Source organism: Amphiura filiformis, chromosome 10, assembly GCF_039555335.1.
Source record: "Amphiura filiformis chromosome 10, Afil_fr2py, whole genome shotgun sequence".
NCBI lineage: Eukaryota > Metazoa > Echinodermata > Ophiuroidea > Amphilepidida > Amphiuridae > Amphiura > Amphiura filiformis.
In genome coordinates, this window is record NC_092637.1 from 10,243,915 (window position 1) to 10,267,928 (window position 24,014).

General features: G+C 37.5%; 1 protein-coding gene across 1 annotated transcript; it reads left to right on the forward strand.

The window, feature by feature from the left end:
- The first annotated feature begins 3,935 nt into the window (after nucleotides 1-3,935).
- On the forward strand, nucleotides 3,936-23,457 carry LOC140162482 (EF-hand domain-containing protein 1-like). Its single transcript, XM_072185720.1, has 10 exons — nucleotides 3,936-4,125; nucleotides 13,325-13,546; nucleotides 14,212-14,499; nucleotides 15,424-15,579; nucleotides 15,932-16,124; nucleotides 16,733-16,953; nucleotides 17,464-17,604; nucleotides 19,872-20,266; nucleotides 20,877-21,069; nucleotides 22,165-23,457. The coding sequence occupies exons 1-10, from the start codon at nucleotides 4,081-4,083 to the stop codon at nucleotides 22,234-22,236; spliced, it is 1,926 nt and encodes a 641-aa protein (XP_072041821.1). The 5' UTR covers nucleotides 3,936-4,080; the 3' UTR covers nucleotides 22,237-23,457.
- Nucleotides 23,458-24,014: the final 557 nt, after the last annotated feature.

A 24,014-nucleotide genomic window follows, 5' to 3' on the forward strand; every position in this document is an offset into this window, starting at 1 on the left:
TGGTACCATTGTTTCGAACAAAGGGTTCCGTCATTAAATGAGTCACTTCACTGATCCGGCAGCATATTGACGCTTTACACAGCAGACACAAATCAACAAGTGACCACAATAAAGCCATGTGTAAGCGCACCACTTGAGAAAGTGGACAAAAACAAAGACGAAACCGAGAGTGCGTTAAAAATCCTAGGGTAGTTACAGCAGACTGGAACCCTCAGGTGGCCGCATTCATTTTGATGCCATCCCGGGCGTCTTCCTAGAAGGCTATGTTGGTAGATGAAGAACAGCAACTGCTGATAGCTGATTCCAGATCTTGACGGAGCGTGGGTAGTAGTAAAGAAACTGCACTTTATTGTGGACGGGATATCTTGCGTCCGTACCCTACCACAAGCCAAACAGACCATCATGTTAGCAAAATTACATCACCAATTATGTAGGATGATTGATAAGAAATTGATGATGTACATGACTTGCACAATATCTCTCTTTCACGGTCCGATCGAATTGGCATAATTAGTCTGGCCAGTCAATTCCTGTATTCTTTTGCTCCAGGTTAATTGGGTTCTGATGATTAATGAACCATTCACCACGCTACAACAAGCAGACCTCGCCTATAAGGAACTTGCATTAAAGATGTTAGGTTCGCGTTTGCGAGATTGTTTTTATATAAAATAATCATAGATTTATAATTAATATCTTTATATGTATCAAATGTGAGTAGGTGAACATATCAATTAGTAGCTCTGAGAACCTAAGTATGAGACATCTAGGCCACCCCATGCCTACTGATGGATATGAAAAGAGCCGTTCATTGAAGACTGCCCTTAACAGTGAACAATCATACCTCGCCTATCTGCGAATGTAAACGTTTTTGGTGGGTCTAAAGAGAGCCGTTCACTGAATACACCTTCTTGTGAACAGTGAGCAAACGGACCTCACCTATCTGCTAATGTAAACGTTTTGGTGGCTCTGAAAAGAGCTGTTCACTGAAGACTGTCCCTTGTGAACAGTGAAACAGCGGACCTCGCCTATCTGCTATTATGTAAGTTGTTGGTGGTTCTGAAAAGAGCCGTTTACTTTGTGAACAGTAAACAAATATACCTCGCCTATCTGCTAATGTAACAGTTTATGGTAGCTCTGAAAAGAGCCGTGCACTCAAGACTGCACCTTGTGAACAGTATACAAGCAAATCTCGCATAATGTAAACGTTTTAGGTGGCTCTGAAAAGAGCCGTTCACTGAAGACTGCCCCTTACGAACAGTGAACAAACAGACCCTGCAGGTAATGTATCCGTTGTAACTCTTAAAAGAGCAGTTCACTGAAGACTGTCCTTTTGAACAGTGAACAAGCATACATCGCCTATCTAATGTTAAAGTTTTGGCGGCTCTGAAAAGAGCCGTTCACTGAAGACTGTCGGTTGTGAACAGTGAACAAGCAGACCTCGCCTATCTGCTAATGTAAAGTTGGTTTCTTTTTGAAAGTATGTCATCTTGGAGCTAAGGAGAAAACTATGGAGCAAGAAATCTCACGAACAGGTTGTGTCACTCCTGTGATATAAGCCATATGGATCAAACTGTGTGTTGTGTGTTGTTACGAGTCAGGCCAAAAACTCCTTTTACCCAAATTCCCTACAGAATGCGCAACAAAACACACTGTTTGATTAAGTTAACAAAAATGCCATCAACTTTCTTGTTTTATGTTTGAAATATTATATTCATAGATGCAAATTTCAAGATGTCAACCCTAGTTTTCAAGCTTACAAGAACATGGTGAAAGTTAAATTTGGCACAGAATATAAAATTGCGGAAAACAAGGGAAAACTGGGTAACCATTTTAAGAAATTTTCCTTTGATCTTGGTTTTTAATGGGATACAATTTTCATTTATCATGGTGTGTTTTATATTTTTTTACCCCTTTTTTCAATTTTCTTTTTCTTTTTCTTGCCATGGTGGACCATGTTATTTGCACTGTGATATGGGAAAGTTTTCAGTGTTTTGTCTTGTCACTTGTCCTGCATGTTTGTGTGTGGGGTGTCTGGGGGGTTTGTGTTTTGTGTAGAAAATCCCATGTCTAATTTTTTTATGCACTCGTAACCAACATGACTTGCTTGATCTTATTATGCATGTTGTATGGTGCTGATTCTGCCCACCCATGGCAGGGGGACTCAACAGTTGCTAAAAAAAAAAAAAAAAAAAGTTAACAATATCTGAATCTTAAATGAAAAGTGAAATATGATTTATTATGATCTGATACATAAACATAAAATACGTGCACTTTATAATCAATCAAATACATATGAATGTTATACTTAACATCCATAACAAAAATCCAGCAGCCTTCTTCTTTTTGTAGATTACAAAGTTCTGTTGTTCTTGATGTATATCCCTTGTCCTACAAAGATCACTGGAGACTTATATCTTTTGCGTATAGAATCCTCGCACAGATGACAATCTCCAAAAATGGTGCTCCTATAACCTTTCACACTATGAAAAAATACAAGTTTTGCTGGGAAACCCCGTGCAGTTCGTGTTTGTGAATAAGGGCGTATATCACAATGATTGGTAACTTATATTTTAAAAGGCAAAATATAGCGGACTGTGTATGTAACAAATGCCCGAACAAATGAATTAGCAATATCTGTATCTGTCTCGACAATCCTAAAGTATTAGGCTACATATAATATAAATTATTCTTTGAAAGTAGAGAATATTAGAACAGTGACCATATGGATCCATTCTGCCCCTAAAGCGAACAACACATAGGGCCTACACGGCCTTGACCTGCGGTTGTCTAAATTCTGAGGGATTTGCATGCTGGTCAGGTAGAAGATAAATAACAGAGTGACCTTCAGCTTCTCCGTGTTTGGTCAGACCTACCGTATAGGCGTAGGCTACATGGGGTGTATCCTGCATAAATTATTGTTCTTGTTCAAACTTGAGACTATAGTATACCTCAGGTTCAAACTGTATGTTTCTGTTTTCAGGGATGATTATAATGTCTAATAAATGATGAGGGACATTAATTGGGTGGTATACACCCTTACAACACACATCGCGCGGTGTTTCTTTATGCAAAATAAAAGTTATGCAAAACATCATACTTTGTTAGTATGTAGATATGAATGCTATACCGGGACCCGATCTGTGCAGGTGCAAGCCTAGTCAGGAAAGTGAGACGGTTGTGGCCACGTAAAAAAGGTCCCTGGTCCGAAACCCAGGAACTTCTGGAATCTAGTAACCAAGCACTTGATCGGCGATGTTGCCTTGAGGGAAGGCAACGGTGATGTTGCCTTCCAGGTGAACTGCACCAAGATTGCACCAACTTACACTTGTAACCAACATTATTTGTTTCATCTTAGTATAGGCCTACTATGGTGCTTATTCTGCCCACCCATGGTGGTAAATGAATTAAATGAATTTTAATTAAATTAATTAAATTAATTAAATTAATTAAATTAATGAAATTAATGAAATTAATGAAATTAATTAAATTAATCAAATTTATTAAATTACTTAAATTAGTTCAATAAATTTAATTAATAAAATTTATTAAATTATAATTTAATTAATTAACTACATTAATTAATTAATTAATTAGTAAGGGGGGCCTGATGCAAAAAAATTTTATCGCGAAAATTTTTCGGCCCCCCCCCCCCTTTACAGACCTCGAAAATTTCAGGGCCCCTTTTTCGACATGAAAATTATCGGTCAACCTCATAGAAAAGCATATAAACTCCATTTTCCAAGGAAAAATCGTGGTCATTTTTTCAGGATCCCCTTAGGAGGGTGAAAAATTTTCAGGGCCCCCTTTTTGCATCAGGCCCCCCCCCTTACAAGTGTTTGTGAACGGTCCCTTATTTAATTTGAGCCTGTTCTCGCACTGCCTGGCGCACGGACTTGCCTTGATAAACACCACAGAGGGCAGTATTTCGTAGCAACGTGACGTCATTTGAATAGAAACGAGAAAACAACAACATGGTCGTGGTTTCCGCATTTTGTCAATAATCGGTCGATCAAAATTTCAAGTTTGTGACCTGAAATTGCACCCTAGATTTCCATAGTAAAGGCCTGAGCAAATAGAGCCATGGCGCTACCATTTTTGCCTGGAAATTCGTTTGTAGATCCCACGGTAAGTTGACAATCACGAATGATCAAGTTGAAAGTTGAACATGCAATCGGGTAAAAAAAAAAAAAGAAGAGGTGAATTCTGCAGGTTTGCAAGCATCAACTTACATGCAAGCATAAAATAAGCTTAAACATTTTTCGACAATTTTTAAACACAACATTCACATACATCTTATTGCTATGACATGTGAACGTTTTGGAGCCCCGTGGCGTGGGCGTTGGAGCAGGCAATTTGTTGTATTTACTAGACTAGAATTTCAATTTATGGGTGATTCTAGACTGCTGAGTCTCATGGACGCCGCTCCTATGTCCATCAGACTCAGTATTTCCCATTTTGGATGTCAATGGGAAATACACACTTAACGCTTATACCGGTTAAAAACTTGAAAAAAATCTTTAAAATTTTATCAATGTATATAAAAGTGGTACCAACCGTATTGTGCTTGCTAATTTAAGACTCGGTTGAAACAAAATTAAGGATCGAAAGCATTTTAGTGTCCAAAAGGCAAAATTATCGTCAAAGTTCTGCGAAATCGGCACCCTTATGCGGTCGAAGGGTTCAGAATTGAATCGAAGCGAAAATATCCGATCTTTGCGATCAAAAACACAAAATTACAACTTTAAACATACTATTGGAAAAAAACATTATTACCAAACAATACAGAATAGAAAATTTGACATCATTTTCTCAAAATATTGAAAAAATTTGCTCACTAGACATCGAAAAAGTAGGCAATCCAATTCCCGTTCAAACGCGTGGGAAACTGAAAGTGCGATAATCGTGACTAGGTGATTCTCTGAAAAGAGTAACTTTTAAGTCCCGCGACTTCCGGCGCTCATAAAAGTTTTAAAAGCCGATTTTTTTTTTCTTTTTTGGCTTAGTCATGGACTTTTGTATGTATAAAAATAGTTAAGAACATCCAAGTGGGGAAAAATTAATTTCTTGGAGTCAAAAAATTCTTCAATATCTGACGACCCCCCTGAAAACCCCATGTCCCGATGTCACGCACCGAATTTTAGTGATTTTGTAGTATTTTTGTGAGCAAGTGTGGGAAGTGACTTTACCACTGACTGGGGTAAATATCATGTCTAAGAAGGTTTAAATGCTTAAAACCACTTCTAAAGTCAATATTATGGAATAATTCAAAAATTTGTGTCAAAAAATTGCTGTCCCTTGGTTTTGCATCATTGCCGTCACATTGGCATCAAAAGCGACTGGAGGTGAAGACCAAATATCAGAGGTCAATAATTTGACCCTGTACGATGCCTTTACAGACGATTTAAAACATCAACCCGAATAGGTGCACATTGGCACTCTTTTCCTGCCAATTTTGAGGGTATCTTCAAGTATACACGCTGCAGCATACCTTTATTCAACATCATCTCCAAACGTTTCTGATCAATTTGATATAAGTCTTATTGTTGAAATTTTCCGGAAAATAATGATGGTTGAATATGTCCCACAAGCTGTTGTGGTGATATGTAACACGGGGGTAAGATTAACCCTGCTATTAATCGTAAGCAATGTCTGAACCATCATCTCCGCTACATCAGTTGGCGTCACAATTTGCCGTGGCGGAGATGATTCTCTATTGGAATTCGTGTAGAAATATCATCTCCGTCACATCACCATCATCTCCATCACATCACCGGATCTTGAGATACAGCGAAGTCCAGTTTAGTTTATCAGAAAATGCTTACCAATTCTAGACCTTCTCATCTGTATGAATTTAATTTTCAAGTAGTGTGAAAACATTACTGAAATCAAATGTCTGTGACGGAGATGATTCTCTATAGGAATTTGTGTAGAAATATCATCTCCGTCACATCACTATCATCTCCATCACAGCATTGTCATCTCCATCACAATTGTTGTTGACCTTTATTTGACCTTTGACCCAGACAACATGGAATTTACTATTTGGAAAATGTAATTGATATTGTATGTGTTTACTATGTCGATAGAAATTTATTTAGTTATTTCAAGCAAAATTATGAATATACTTAAGTTTGTATAAAAAAATACTAACAGACATGACATTTTCCGTTACAGCCTGCCTCTCATTGTCCCAACTAAATGACGAAAGTACAAAATCATATTTTTTTTTAAATGAAAAAGCAAACATGAATCAAGCAACTTACAAGTTATCCATAAAACTCATAATTAAGAGTTTTAACAAATTTTTTGTCCTTATTTCTTTTTTTGGCCTAAATGTGACGGAGATGATGCTCACCTGGCACAACCTGCAGATTACGCCTCTATAATATAGAGGGCGCCTAAAGATTGCGCCAAATATTGTTTTCATGCACTAGAGACTTACATCCTTACAGATATGTAAAGGAAACATTTTTATAATCATTTTCAAATTCATATTTGCCTATCTTCAAATAGTACACCTTTTCAGAGAAATACCCTTATAAGCCCTTTCGCAATTTCGGAATATTGCAACTGCGCATGCTCAGACATCGTCACACAGTTCTTCAACGAGAGATAAACACGAGGAGGCTGCAGTGCGTTTCCAATGCGGTGAACTGTGCTGTTTGCATAAAAACATCTTGTACTGGAATTATGCCGATTATTTTGTCTTTATTTTATTTTCTTCATTTTTAGTTCATGATACATTATATTTGATTAAATATATTGATATCATGAAGAAATAAAGACAAAATAATTGGCAAAATCCCAGTACAAGATGTTTTTATGCAAACGGCACAGTTCACCGCATTGGAAATGTACAGTAGTCTTGTGTGGTTTATCTCCAATTTTATCGGCAAATATTACCCATGATGCACCATGATCTGAAATTGCGAAAGTTGTCTGTTGTTTTTTAAATGCATGAATGAAAGCCTTGGAAACAAACTTTTGCAATGCTATAATATTGGTCATCGTCGTAAGCTTGAAAAAGCCGCCAATGTGCACAACTCAGCTTTCAACTCGTTTTCACATAGTTGTGTTCAACATGTTTGTTTTGTTTTGTACCAGGCATAATATAGGGGAGATTGGGGTTAGTTGAAACATTTTTCACAAAATCGTCTTTTTAACACAAACTGATTACTTTCAAGAAACACTAACCATATCAGGGTAAAACATACACATACATGCTACAAATACAGCCTTAAACTTTATTGGACCTGCTTATGATTATTCATATAATCCAATTTGAAAAAAAGTGTTTCAACTAACCCCACCCCTGGGGTAAGTTGAAACATAGGGTGGGGTTAGTTGAAACACCTGGCTTGTAAAAATTTCAAAATAATTATTATTGTATTGTTAGGGTTATACTTCCCTTGAAGGCACCCTTTAACATACAATCAGTGTGAAAAAATGAATAAATAAATATGTGGGAGTTCGGGTCAATACTTTGGACACAAGGTGACGAGTGTCACCATGGACCAAAATATGAGAAGCCTAAAATATTATAAAACTAGCGGGATACCAGCGCCATGCCATGGTCCCCGCTAGATGAGTAAATGGGAGCGATCACTAAAATGGGAGGAATTACTGAAAAGGTAGAATCATTGAAAAGGTAAATTTTATTGTTCTAAACCTGTCCCTTCTGGCAGTTCATTCAGCTTCTTTCTTTCTTTTCAGTTTCTTCTACATGGGCCTAGTTTGTTCCCATTAAAAAAAACATTGCTATTTAGCTTGTGATGTTCCGTTTCCCTATTATTTATTTATTTAGGCCTAACCGCATTCCCATTATTGTCTAAATCTGTCCTTTCTTGCATTTCCTTTTAGCTTCTTTTTTATATGCTGCTTAGCTTGTGATTTCCCGCTTCCGTGTTAATTCTGTTCTTATTATTTTAGCTTCTCTTTTCTTATATTTCCTGATTAATTTTAATCTAATTTTAGCTTTTTTTCTTACGTTTCCTGATTAGTTTCTTTCTTTCCGTCTTTATTTTGCTCCCGTTTCATTTAGTTACTGTAACCATAACCCGTATCTTTTTTGTCTGCTATTTTGTTCCAATAAATATATGCTGTTATTCTCCGATTCCATGTTATTTATTTATTGATTTATTATTATTTGATATTTTATAAATCTACCCTTTCTTACGTTTGTCCTTCCTTTTAGCTTTGGCTTTTTTTTCTACATAGTTATTTTGTTCCCATTTTTCATATTTCCTGCTTAGCGTGTGATTTCCCGTTTGCATTTAATTATGTTCTCATTATTTTAGCTACCACTGAGTTTGGCAATAAAAAAAGCCCGGGAAAATAAACCCAGTTTTAACCATATTTGTTGACCGTGTTCAACCAAATAAAGTGCAATGCATTTCCCGTATATATTCCTCAATCTCGACGATTCATATAGGCCTAGAATAAATAATGAAATTGTACACTGACTGTCTGCACCCGGTCTCCACGCAGGCACTATCACCACTCTAGACTACCAGGTCACTGTTTCCTACATGTACGTTCCCTTACTGATGACGCAAAGTCCTGATTCTCGCGTCGTAGCCTTAATTTCTTGGCTGCCAACCTCGATGCAGTGGCGGAAAATGGGGCGCGTGGCTCTCGTGAGGGACGAAAAGCTCGTAAAGATCATTATTAAATTATGCGCTGTTGTGCATTTAGATAGCCTGAATCATTTCTTGGCCACCTCGCAGTTGGCAGAAAACGGGCCAATGTTGCTCTGCGTATGGTTTTTTAATGGACATATTATTACGCGGTTCACACTGTCCTTATTACCCACAATGCCACTGCGATCGATTTTGCATAGCAACACGACAGTTTTTTATGTTATTCTCTTAGTTACCATCAATTTTTGCAAAAATGAACCTCAGATGGTTTAATGGCAATATGTACCCGATCAATGTACCACTAAATCAGAGCTGAAAGTGAAATCATCTCTGAGTCTATTCGCGCACAAGATTTGGCGACTTCCTTTTATTTATACTAGCGGGTACCCGCGCTTCGCGCGGGCCCCCGCTAGATGAGTAAATGGGAGCGGTTAGTAAACGGGATCGGTTAGTATAAACGATGGAAATGGTAATCATGTCAATTGGTATCGCTTTTAACAGCTCAATTATTACGCCGGTTAGTGATGTGGTAGGCCTACCATTTGTTGCCTCTACTTTGCAAACGACGTTCTTTCTTTCTTGCTTTCCCGTTCTTTCTTTCTTGCTTTCCCGTTCTTTCTTTCTTGCTTTCCCGTTCTTTCTTTCTTGCTTTCCCGTTCTTTCTCTCTTGCTTTCCCGTTCTTTCTTGCTTGCTTTCCCTCCCTTTCTCTCTTGCTTTCCCTCCCTTTCTTTCTTGCTTTCTCTCCCTTTCTTTCTTGCTTTCCCTCCCTTTCTTTCTTGCTTTCCCTCCCTTTCTTTCTTGCTTTCCCTCACTTTCTTTCTTGCTTTCCCTTTCTTTCTTTCTTTCTTTCTTTCTTTCTTTCTTTCTTTCTTTCTTTCTTTCTTTCTTTCTTTCTTTCTTTCCCCTTTCTTTCTATCTTTCTTTCTTTCTTTCCCTCTTTCTTTCTTTCTTTCTTTCTTTCTTTCTTTCTTTCTTTCTTTCTTTCTTTCTTTCTTTCTTTCTTTCGTTCTTTCCCTCTTTCTTTCCCTCTTTCCTTCCCTCTTTCCTTCCTTTTTTCCTTCCTTCCTTCTTCTTTCTTTACATAGGCATAAATCCCGGGATGAGTAATAAATTCCTCAATATTTCGATAAGGGGCATGATCTACTGAATCACCTCCATGTTGAAGGATGTATGTGGGTTCCTTTATTTCTTTCGTTCGTTCTTTTTTTATATGTGTTTCTGTTTCATCAAGTAGGCCTATAGCAACATTGGGTTTCAAGAAGGTTGAGTTACATAGCGTAAATTCCGGTGTTGGGGTCGGTATAACCCCCCCCCCCCATGTTTTGATAAGGTCCATGGTCCGTACAATCACCCCAAGTTCACACATGTAAAATATATGTGGGTTTCTGACAAAATTAACCTCATTTTTGGCCAAACTAAAAAGTGCCAATTTTTGCGGCCTTCGTGCGAATTTGTTCCACTTTTGCACAATATAATTCACCAGTAGGCCTAATTAGCTTGCCATAAATTATTCTGTCGCCAAGATGCTGGCTTCACTGTAGGCCTATTGCAAGAAGTTGATTTAAACGGACCTATCCCCCATGCCATGTCAAGAGAAATCTACGCCATTGTTAATGTTGCCAAAAGATGCCGGATTCACTATTAATATGCCTACTTCAAGAAATGTTTTCGCCACGGATATTTAGCGGTTGCGGTTTTATACCATGCTATATGTCCCACACTCCCCATCGAAATTCATCACAACATGACAAACGAATAAACTCAAATTACTTTCCAATACCGTATATATGATGCCTAGGCCTACCTTGAATTTAAAATCTTCGGAAAGTCATCACAAAAGAAGTTTCCGAAAGTCATAATTTGCATAAACGAATGCAGTTGATTTATTATTATAGCCGTTGTGGTTACCATGCCGCATAATGCCCACTCTCCGTCGAAAGTCACCACGAACGGATAAACTAATATCACTTTCAAAATTATTAGATCACTTGGACCATTTTATTTTCAAAATACGTAACTTAAAACCACCTTTGTCTCAGCCATTAATTTGTTAGTTCCGTCTAAGAGATGTGATATTTTCCGTCTTAGATGAAACTGGAAGTTTTGTTACCATTAGCGCGTCGGGAAGTTGCCACGACCTGTGCGTAATCCGCGATATAGCAACGCAGCAACGGACCGTAAATAAGCGGGCCACCATTGGTTGATCTACCGAATAAATCCAAATAATTATTTGTATTTATTAATTTATCTATCTATCTATGCATTTACCATTCATCTGGAAATGCTAGAACTTATTTATTTATCTATTTATTAATTTATAATTTATCTATAATCTCCGAGATGATACCGATGAATCGATCAGTTCCTCTTCAAATATCGATTATCGGCAAGTTCCTCTTTAATAGTATAGATAAATGTACTTTCTGTGTGCACTTTTTGCTTGTATTATTGCTTTTTAACCATATTAAACCAATTGAAGAAATGGTAAACATGTTACAAATTTTTAAAAAGTCAAATTTTTAACCATATTTTTCTATGCGATTTTCACGTGTCAACTAACCCCACCTCAAAAGTTTCAACTAACCCTGATGCCTATTTTTACATTTCAAAGTTCATTACACAAAAGAAGAAATACAATAAAACTTTTATTTAACATTATTCTGGGACTTACTACTAGTGCTTATGATACTCAAAAAATAATCCCCTGAATCTTCAAACAACATGGAGATAACGCATCCTTTCTGAGGGGTATAAAAATTAGTCAGTAAGTCAAAAAACAGATATTCCTTTCCCAAGCCAACACTGGTGGGGCATCAGTGCTGTTGCTAATTTGGCGGATGACCCTTACTAATTCAAGCAAATAAAAACTGTTATAAACAATCATTCATTCCAAGAACACTGATTGATTGGAATAACCTGCCCACAGAAATTACTACCATAGAAGAGAAACAAAAGTTCAAATCAGCAGTCAACAAATTGTATAACAACACGGAAGAAGAATAGCATCAAATAGCACTATACGCGCCCACCTAAACCTGCTTGAGTGACTCCTGCAAAGGGGTGTTAGGCAGTATTCATCAAGACAAGACAAGACAAGACCTATTACTAGGTGCCAGTATTTTACCAAATTAATTTTTTGTGTCAGAAAAAAATACAATGTTTCAACTTACCCTGCGTTCCAACTAACCCCAATCTCCCCTATAAATAGGATGATGTGTTTGATAGGAGAAGGAGGTATACCTCAGCCCAAAACAAAGCCTCAAAATAGATGGTGCACAGTTATTATTGTCTAATCAGAGACACCAAATTGCATTGCAAATACGAGGAGTGACCTTCTGATATCAAATAATTTAGATGTTCTGAAATGGGATGTAATACAAATTTTCCAGTAAATTATTAATACGGTAATTGATATTTTTGATTTTTTAACAGTCCTCAAGGTAAACTTTATAAATCTAATGTACTTGAATTTGAAATGTATGTGGCTGGGATGAAAAGCTGTCCATCATATGAAATCATATTTTAACCTTTCTTATACATTTATCCCCCAAACACCTAAAAATGCTGATATTGTGCAAACATCACTATTGATTTCAAAGCCCGTAAATTTTTTTTCTTAAACTATAGGTACGGTACCGGCAGTGCTGTACCGTGCAAAAACTGATTGAGGAGCCAATGGCGCCTAACTTTATAAATTTAGGCGCCCATCAATTTTGCTCACAAGTAAAAAAAAATGTTTTCCAGAATGCATATTCATAGGCATACATTCACACTATTGGATGGTACGGTATGTACACGTTTTGCATTTGCTGGCGATTAAAAGCTTTGACAACAGTTTGTCGCCATTGGCGCCAGAAATTGAAGGTTTAGTCGCATCAGAAAAAATCTAGTCGCCAATGCGCCTAAAATGGTCGCACCGTACAGCACTGGGTACCGGTAGCAAATTCTGATCAATAGATTTTGTGGAATTGAAAGTGTACCTTGGTATTTTCTACTGTGATATTGTAGGCAGTAAACACTTCTCTCTGATTTCCTGACTGAAGACAACACAGTATACTTTCTGCATCATGAATTTACTCTGAATCATAACTTAAATGTCATCATCATCATCAGTAGACTACAACTTCAGCTTTCTCCAACTAATGCGATCTTGGGCAAGAGAAACAATGTATTGTTTAGAGGTTAATGACTGCGCATCAGTTGTTTTGAGGGTATTGTGAAATATATAAACATTGTACATTGTCATTAACCTCATTCATAACCGTCACTTTTCACTTTTTTAAATTCAATTTACGTCACATTTTCTTCTTTTAATTTGAAAACAGAACACAATTTTAACTTTATCTGTCGTTTTCCCTGTAAAAAATCGAATAGCCTATCAAGGAAATACCGCTAGCGACCAATCACACTACACGCAATCATGCGATGTCTAAATACGGCGGCCAGCGTCCGCGTAAATTGTTCGAACGTGTAACACGTCACGTAACACGGTCATTGTAGAGCGTACTTTTAGTTACATCACGAGACGCGGTCATTATACTTTTTCAATGACCTGCATTTGCGTCCGCGTATTTAAAAGTTATTATCTGTGATTGGATCGCACTTGCTGCGTTTATTAATGAGGTTATGAAAATCCATTAATGATCACTCCGTAAATCATATACCGGTACTTTTGTCATTCCAGCAAAGAAGATTTCATCGTTCACAGAGTCTTGGTTACAAGAATGGCTATGCCTTACCAGCACGTCCAGAGGTTGGTATCGGAGGTGTTCCCCTTGAAGTGAATCAACTCTCTTTAGAAGAGCTAGAAGAACTGAATAACAAGAGACCAACTCTGACTTATGGCCAGGCTAAGCAGGCACCTCCAGAAGACTTCATTCCAGCTCATGTTGCATTTGATAAAAAGGTCAGTCATAATTTTATTCAGGTTATTATTTTGGTAAGAATCCAAGGATTTTGCATAAATCCAAGTTGATTCTTGTGTTTCAGTCAACACATAATTTGTGGGAATCAAGTGATTCCCACAAATTCCTTTGTAATAACCAAGGTCAGTTGAGGCAAAACTTTAATGACTTGAATTGTTATTCATTCTATTTAATTTCCTTCATCCCTGACATTATGTAAATATTAATGCTCTCCATGCGGGTGTCGACTGCAGATGACAAGTTTCAAATTTTCTTTAAAAATTCAAAAATTTCAGAATATTGCATTTTCATGACCATATTTGGAATCAGCATAAAAAATGCATTAAAATGAGTACAAAGAAATCCAATTTGGTTCAGTGGTGCTTGAGATACCTGTTGATATGTTTAGAAAATATCTTAGAACTTGGAACTTTTTATGTTGAAGCCTGCCTATATGGCCAGCAGTGACCATATTGCATAAAATTGAATAGGCCTACATAGTCAGGCTACAAATTGTAGTACAATGTAATACAATGTGTGGCTCCAGCTTGATTGTGTTACTAGCAGTTTAGTTTTCAAGAGACAATTAATTCTACTAAGTTTTAAAATTTATTTGCAGATCTTTCATATTTAGCAAAATTTTGTGAATATTTTAATTCCAATTTAGGTTCTCAAATTTGATGGCTACTTCAAGCAGACAGTCCACGAATCACCCAACGAATATTTCCGCATCCGTCCCGTCATAATCTACTACTACCTAGAAGACGACAGCATCTCTGTCATTGAGCCGCATGTGGAGAACAGCGGAATGCCACAAGGGAAGCTGATAAAGCGTCAACCTCTGCCTAAAAATGACCAGGGTGATCACTGGCATTGGAAAGATCTCAATCTGGATATCAATGTGACATTTTATGGCAAAACGTTTCACATCACAAATTGTGATAGATGGACAGCGGTAAGTTTAAATGACACTTTTTTACTTAAACTTTGTGTAAAATTGTTGTTTTGACTAATTTGATAAAATCCATCAATACACTGTGGCATGGCTGACCGGGGGGCTTAAATTTCACTGTGTACACATGCGTCAATGTGTGACCAGAGATTTTCAAAACATACCCTAAACAGGATTTGCCCTTTTAAGCAAAAAAAAAACACCTCTAAACAGAAATTGTGTGTTGTATCAGAAAAATTTTATCCCCTAAACAGGACTATTGTACTCTGAAAGATATCCCTATAAGCAGGATTTTTTTTCTGAAAGATACCACCCTTATGGGTTTTTGCATGATTAAAGTAACCCCTTATAGTTCATGAAGAAACACACCAGGGAAACATGCTTTGTGAAATAGAGGGATCATTAAAATGACCCCTACTACAGGCTTGAGAATTTTCAGTTTAAAAACTGAATTCATTTTTTTATAGTCGAAATTTCCGCAACTTTATTTAATTTCAGCCTGTTTTGGGTACTTTTTGCCCAATTTCACGCGCATTTTCAGTTTTTTCAGTTATTTTTAGGAAAGTGCAGTCTCATGCTTGTCCTAGACACACCAACTAGAAGTTTAAAAACAGCCCTTTTTCTTGAAAACGGGTGTTGTTGACCTAAATGGGATTCATGTTCATTTCCTGAAAAGGACCCTTAATATTTGGGTTTTTTGTTACATTGTACATATGTACAATGTAAAACTTCAAGTTGCTGTCAAGAAAGACATGCTTCCTTTCTCCACTCTTATCCACAACCACAAGATGAACAATTTTGTCATAATTCAATTGGTTTTAATTGTAATTATTATTCTTACATTTTCAGGAATTCATAGCTAGTGAAGGCATGGAGCTTCAGTCATAATTTGGTTTCAATTGTGATTATTATTTTTTATATTTTCAGGAATTCATGGCTAGTGAGGGCATAGAGCTTCAGCCACCAGTAGGTCAACCCACAGATCCATACACAGATTCACGCAAGGAGACCGCAGCACTGGAAGCATTCACAACACCCTCAACATTTGATAAACTCAAACAATTCCTCAACATGGATAGAAAAGTAAGAAGTCATGTATTTTCCAGTCAGTGTATCTAAATAGAAAAAAAATGCTTAATCACAGAGGTGTGAATTCAGCTGCTGAAAATCAATTCCTTTTACGTGCTACTAACAATCAAAGGGCGTGCGGAATTTGATTGACAGTGACGTCAGATGGAAACTAGTCTTTTTAATATGTCCTTAGATTATGAGCAGACTTGGCATATAGGGAGGAAATTATATGCCTTATAATATTTAGGCTATGTAGCAGCACTTCTCACATTACAATTTGCTCTACTGGGCTATAAGCTCTGTCCCGAGAAATTGTACATTTCTGCTAAATCTAACCTTTCTATATATTATGCTTTTGTGACAGGTATTAAGATTCTACTGTGTGTGGGATGACAGAGATAGTATGTTTGGTGAAAAGCGCCCCTACATCATCCAGTACTACCTTGTAGATGACACAGTGGAGGTGCGAGAGGTACATGAACCCAACGATGGCCGCGATCCATTCCCAGTATTTCTCAGGAGACAAAAACTGCCTAAGAATAGATACAATGTGGAATGTAAGTCTGAGTATTGCTTGTTTGTCTTGAGTTTGTTGTTAAGTTTGTTCCTTTGTGTGTTTCAGTCAGCGTTTGTTTGTTTTTGTTTGTTTTATTTCTTCTTTAACCTGGGACACTCAATCAGTTGAAAACACAATTAATCATCTGTTCTTCCTTGAGGCCCAGGGTTCAAAATAAGTGGTTTTCTGTTCGCCTGAGACAACTAAATCTAGCACAATTAATCATCTGTTCTTCCTTGACACCGAGGCCCAGGTTGGACAACCCCAGGGGACAACCACCTTTACTTCTTATTTCGAAAACACTGTTTCCAGTGTCTTTTTGTTGTTCTTTGCATTGTTGTTGTTTTTGTTTTGTTTTTTTCCTCACACTTCTGCCAATAGTGTCAGTAAATACTGGTGATATACTTATTGTAATAAAAATAAAATAATCTGAAAGATTCTCAGTTATACTGCTTCGGCAACGTTTTGGAGTATGAGATAGCTGTAGATGGACAAAGTATCAAAAAATGAATTCAATTTGTTTTAGATACATGTAATCATATCACACTGTATCATTTCAATAACAATCAAAAATTAAATTTCAATTTCATATCTACTCTTTTTACTCAGCATCCTTCCCTGCAGTAGTGATGGAGTTATCCGATCACGAGATCAAAAACTGGTACGGACCGGCTGACTTTGGTATTGGCAAGAGTGTATTGATCTACAATAGACCATTCCTGATCTTTGACTGCGATGAGTTCACCAAGAGCTACTTGAATGCTAAATATGATGTGAGGAATTTTACTCCAGTAGAGGTGTCTGGTCCTGCATCCAGGGTGCCTAAAATGGTAAGATATAAACAAAATGGGTCCGGCCCTGTGCAGTCTGTGTTGTGCAAATAAACCAATTGTTAAAGGATTAATATATGACCTGCTACCTCGAAGTGAGTGTAATGTCACCAGAAGTTGGTAGACGTTCTGGCTGCTGCGTTGGTGTTCTGTGTTTCAAACACACACACACTTCAAGCCAATAGTATGATTGTATGTCCTTTTGGCCATTCACAAAGGACATACTACTGGCTTGCCCAGGTGCGCGATAAACAAAGAACATGATCAGCAACTACCAACTTGTGACTTTACGCTCATTTTGTGGTTGAAATACATACACCCCTATGGAAGACATAACCTTAATTTCCCATATAATAGTGTGAATTTCAAATTGGGCTATCTGAATGGGTTGTTCCATTTGAAATGTACACCCACCCCCTGTGTGATAGATTAAGGTCATGTCTTCCATAGGGGGTATATGCAGACATCTTTATAACTCATCTATTTTTCTATGTATTCTTCCATCACCAGGATCTACCACCATACAATGGATTTGGTTCTCTAGAAGACTCCCTACAGTCCTGTCTATCACTTGTGCCTCAACCACCCAAGAAGGACTTCATCAAGATGCTGGAAAATGACCACAAGATTCTGCGCTTTGAAGCTGTAATGGTAAGCCTATCATCTTTGGTTGCTATAGTCTATATATCTACCTCGAGTCACCGGCAGTTGAAGTTCAGCGTGTGCTGCGTTGGCTTAGCGTGGTTTCTTGCGTGTACATATGCGGCATGATGATCGCACACGTAAAAATATATACATGTACCAAGTAACACTAAGCTAACACAGAACATACTGAACTTCAAAGCTAGTGCTGGTGACTCGAGGTAAATATATGGACTATAAGAGTGAATCTTTGAGGGGTGTACAATTTTATATATACAAGGGGTACACTTGAATGTTTCTCACGAATCACTGCCTCTTGATATGGTCCTAACCTTCCTTCTCAATAGGTTCTGACTCAGCAGTGTAAACAGTTTTTCACATAATGTTTACACCTTTAAGGGAGGCCCATCTTCAGAGTTGCGTGTTTCAAAATCAATTTCAACAGCAGATTGAAAAACAATATATCGAGCCTAACATTTTACAAAGGCAATGCCAAAATCTCATTTTTAATAGGGATAAAGTTGGGGGCTGTGTCTTAGCTAGCCACCCGTCTGCCTATCATTTAAGACCGGGAGTTTGCTCCTGGGACGGGCAAAATTAGTGCCTTTGACAGATGCTATATTATAATTGTATGTGTTGAGAAAGGCTATTGACCTCTTTAGTAAACCAGATTTGTGGGACAAGGCCATAGCAACACATATTTAAATTCTTTGCCCCCCCCCCCCACGGGCTGTAGAAGTTCTAAACTTGTCAGACGGCGAACCCGCTAAAAACCCACTAATTGGGCTGTAGAAGTCTGGTAAATGTTTGAAAGGTCTAAATAGCTAAGATCCTGGGTGGGGGTAAAGTTGTGAGGTCATTCTTTTTTAACATGTGATTAATAAAACAATACATTAAAGGTTGTTTATCTTGTCGTGGAATATCAAACCAAAGTAGGTGCCTGTTACCTGCCTAAGTGGAGGGGTGTCCTCTTAAACTAGTGATGACCCTCCATATTTTTGTCTTGTATCTCTGTCTCAATCTCAGGAGATTCAAGTTATGTGTCTTGCCTAGTAGTATGTCAATATATGAAGAGCTTTGTTGCAAAACCCCTTACATCCACTTTTGACTTTTTGAGAAAAACAGCTTTTTTTAATTGTGCAAGTATTACTTGTTCGATTTGATTCAATTTGGGATTGGATAAAGTGGTGATAAATAGAAACTAAAAGAATAGGTTTGGGACGATTTTCAAGGCTTCCTATTTATTTTATTATTTCTTTTATATCGCACCTTTTGTGGATGTAAGGGGTTTTGCAACAAAATAAATTTACCCTTTTCTAGAAACCACCTTTGCAATCAAATTTGAGCCCATTTGTTTGCACTACATTATGTAACTTGACTAATGCTTTGAAAATCAAAACGAAAAATTGAAATATCTCATTCACTTTTTTAATTATGAATTTTTAATTAAAAAAAAAAAAATGGCATTTTTGGGGTATTTCCGAAGCTACACCTTTTGTTAATTAAAATGATTTTTTCAAACATAGTGACCCAAAAACAGTTCCTTTTGGTTTTAATAGGTAAAGAACATTCCAGGCTACCATTATACATCAAAAATTTAAAACAAAACAATTCTATATTCATTTTAAGTTCAGATTTCCGGAAATTCCCTAACATTTCCCAAACGGGAAATATGCGATAACTCAGGAAGGGAAGGTAGTATGAAGGTCAAACAACCACCAAAATGTGTATTTTTACCCACACTATAATATTATGCCAATAACTAAATTTGGCCAAAAGTGGATGTAAGGGGTTTTGAAACAAAGCTCTTCAATGTTGGGGCAGGTCTTCCTGGCTTTCTATGAATGGGCGATTCCAGATGAAATCTATACACCCCGTATGGAAGCACAGGAGTATGGTGGCCCAGAGGAACAGGCTCCGACTCTTCTCCACCCAGGTGTATAAATGGGTACTGTGGAGGAGATGTGGCGATCCCCCCACAGCAATATTTCACGGTGGAGTCTGGCCTAATCGCTAACGAAAGAGAGATGGGCACTCCGTCCTGTAAAATACAGGTTCAACTCCTTTTACCTTACCGTATGGCAGACACAATCTTCCACACATGGAGTGTAATTTTCCAATGGGATTACCTGAATGGGTGACTCCATTTGAAATCTACGGTTAAGGTCATATCTTGCATACATGCAGTGGGGTATATGAATTTCAACAGGAATAGTCAACAGGAATGGTCCAATAGATACCAAATTAATAAACTATTCTTCTTTTTCTTCAAACAGGACTCTGTGAAACCAGAAGATAAAGGCAGACGATTCATTATCAGCTACAGACTAGCTGATGACATGATCACCATCTACGAACCTCCCGTCAGAAATTCTGGTATCGTCAGCGGCAAATTCAAAGAGCGCACTCGCATGACCAAACCGGGCTCTACCCCAGAAAATCCACAATTCTATGGGCCACAAGACATGTACATCGGTGCAATTGTTATCAGTTTTGGTCATAGGTTCATCATCACAGACGCTGATGATTACGTACTGCGATATTTGGAAGCGCGCCCAGGTGACTTCCCCGGATGCGAGAGGACCATCGAGTCAATTAGACAGAAGAGGATGACGAATCCAAGCCAACGGAAAGTGCCAGTGAAAGGCGCCCCCTTAAAGATCAAAAGAACGTAAGAATTAGAAGTAATACTTTTACAAACTATCAACTTGAAATTTTTTATAATGGATTATTCTGGTTTAAATCCATACACCCCCTGTGGAAGACATGACATTAATCACCAACACAGGGGGTGTAGATTTCAAATGGAGTAACCCATCCAGGTAGCCACAGTCCTTGTGTGGGAGATTGAGGTCATGTCTTCCATAGGGGGTGTACACATGTACAAACGCCTATTTGGGGATGTGCCTCCCCCGACAGAGCATTTTCCATCATTGCCCTGTTTTATGGATTGGCTTGCCTTCCCACATTCATGACTCTGCCAATGTCCAAACCTTCAAAAAGAACCTGAAAACTCACCTATTCACCTAATGTTTCCTCCCTATAGTCTATATAACTACCTCCAGTCACCGGCACTAGCTTTGAAGTTCAGCGTGTGCTGCGTTGGCTTATTGCGTGTACATATGTGGCACGTTGATCACACACATTCAAGTATGTACAATGTACACCCACCAAGTAAGGCTAGTTAAAGGCGAAGCTAGTGCTGCTGACTGGAGGTAGATATATCGACTCTGCTGGTGTGAAGGAACAATAACTTAAATTGATCATTTGTTTTATGACAGGCCTGGTGACACCCAGCGTCTTATCCAAGAAGTCCGCATGCAATTACAAAGAGACAATTATCTCAACTTTGGCACATTAACAGAGGCATTCCTACAGTATGACCGTGACAGATCAGGACGTATTGATGCCAGAGAATTGAAGAATATCTGTCACAAACAGAATCTTCCTCTAGATGATGATATTATGGAAGCGGTAAGAATTTTAAAAAAATTGTTTTTTGGTTTGTTTGTGGAGTGTTAGGCCATCTGTGTCTGTGTTTCTGTATGGGGTGTGGTATGAGTTAATGGGTTAATCAATATGACATATATCAGCTTTATGGCTAATAATCTAAGTCTGCACAAAAAGAAACTCAGCTGTTATAAACACGACTATAGCTTCAGAACTAATAATTGTTTTCACAATATTTCACATAGAGGGAAGGATGAATTATTTACACGTATTTTGATACCACATTTGTGTACATCCATATCAAAACGATGCACTTGTCGGCTGCTACATGTGTCTCATTTTACATAATAGCTAGGAATAAATACCAGACTCATCTCAAGTGGAAGTCACCTCAAATCATACCGAAGGCAATTGATTTAGGAATACAGAGAACATATTCCTAAACCATGTGACCTGGGGATGATTTGAAGTGATATCCACTTCAGATTAGTCTGTTATATATTCCTAGCTATTATGTGAAATGAGACACATGTAGCAGCCGACAAGTGCATCGTTTTGATATGGATGTACACATTTGTCAAATGTTGTTCAATATTAACAACACAGTAGTGTTTTAAAAGAAAAATACCCGAATTTAAAAGTTGCAGTTTACAGCGATCAATGTTTATGCCAGAACGGTGGCACGTAAAGCCCGCCATTATCTTCACGCTTACTTCAAAATCAATACAAATAGCTGCAACTTTAAAATTCGGCTATTTTTCTTCCAAAACACTGCTGTATTGTTAATATTGAACAAAGTTGGACAAATTGGGTATCAAAATGCGCGTAAATAAACCATCCTTCTTTTTATGTTAAAATAATGTGACAACACTTATTAGTTCTGAAGCTATAGGCGTGTTTATAACAGCTGAGTTTCTTTTTGTGCAGACTTTATAATAAATTACAGAGTTAGAAAATTTTTCGTGATAAAAACTCGAATGGCGGTGATGCATTTGCAAAATTGTGTAGCAAAGTGATCATTTTGCTCTGTGCTACCGGCTCTGTCCAATGCTGCAAACTATACACCATTATGTGTATTGTCTTGTATTTTAACTCAAGTTTTTGTTTTTTGTCTTTCAGCTTATCGCACAATGTGACGTGAACTCAGATGGAATGATTGATTTCAGCGAATTTGTCAAATTCCTATCGTAACTAGACTATTATTAGTGGGTTTATGGGGAGGGGCTCAATAAAAATGTACCTTAAATTAAATGAATATCTGCAAATCGGTGCATTTACTTGTGGAACCATATCATGACCCAAAAAATGTTGGGTGTTTTTGCAGAAAGGGATAAGTTTTGTACTGCCAGTGCAATTTATTGTCAGTAAATGTACAGTAACTTTATAGTATGGGAATGTGAGTTCCAAGAGCTAGCATCTTACTGTTGCTCAAAGAGCTGGGGTTAGGCAAGTTTTGAATAAAGAATTTGAAATGTAATAATCGCAAATGAAAAAGCTTGAGTTCGTATTGTTTGGCAGACAGCTTAATCTGGATTCCTCTTTTGATAAATTCATGTTCAGCGTGATAAGTAGAGAATAGATGGTGGCACATAGAGGTTGAAGCTAATCATTGTTAAAAAATTAATTATGCTGCTTAATTCAAAATAATTCATGCGTGATATGAATTTAACAAAAAGACGAATCCGAATTCAGCCGTCTGCCAAAGTTAAAACAATCTGAAGAGTGTATTAGTGGCCATCTTTTAGTTGATGTATTGGGTCATTCCAGTTGATATCCATACACCCCCTATGAAAGACATGGAAGAGTGCAGATATTAAATGGAGTTGCCCATTCAGGTAACTCAATTTGAAGATCAAATCTTCCATAGGGGTGTATGGATTTCAACTGGAATAGCAAATTAAGTAACATTTCAAAATTCAAACAGATCTGCTTCTAAAAACACAATATAGATATACAGGCTGTATGTGTCAATGATTATTAAAATGCAACATACTTTGTGTAGATTTATGATATTAAAGGTTATTCAAAGAGGATCCAAAAATAAATTTGGAAGCAGACTTTCAATGCAGCCTGTATTTTATAAGTCGAAATAATTATTACTACATTCATATTGTACAGGTATTATAGATATGTGATATATAAAAAGGTTGTACATATTTTATTCATCAGTCAGTTTTTTCTCTTGAAAATCACTGAATTTTGTGATGAACCATGAGGATTTTTTGAGGGGGGGTAAAAAGTTTCATCACTTATTGAGAGGTTTCTTGGTGATGCAATCTGATTCAGCCAGGCTATAAGTAGTAATAATAATCCGTCCATATTTCCGAAAATGACTCATTCCGTCCATGAAAATGTGTAAATACCTTGTACCAGCAGTGTGAAAATAAACTCCAAATATATAAAACTGAGTTTTGAATTATTTATTTGGTTACTGTGATCCAAGTATTGATAGAGAAAAAGAGAAAGGGGCACAATATTCCATGAGTGTCAAAAATGGCCTGGCACCAACCATTCACCTATTGCATGGTTCCGCACAGCCCTCGAATTAACCCACGGCACCCATGGCATTTTGCCGTGGGTGCCCATCCCCACTGCCGTAATGCCCTCAAAATATGTCCTTTACCCAAGGCAGTCACTTGCCGTGCCCTCTAATGAAGTTGCTGTCGGTGCCCCAGCCTTGCCCATTCACTATAAACTCATCTATCTATGTTTGTGTGTGTTTTCTTCACTTTTGAGAAATTGCCTTGGTGCCCTTCTCAAATTTTAAACAGTTGCCATGATGCCCTCTTGAAATATTACAAACTGCGGTGCTGCCTTGCCTTTTCAGTGATAATCCAAGGCAATTATCAACTTGCCCTAAAAAAGTTGCTGTGCCCTTTCAGATCCTTAATTCGAGGGCTGGTTCCGCAATGTGCGAGGAGAGCCTCGATCTGGCAGCATGCATGAATGGGAATTGAATCAGTTGTATA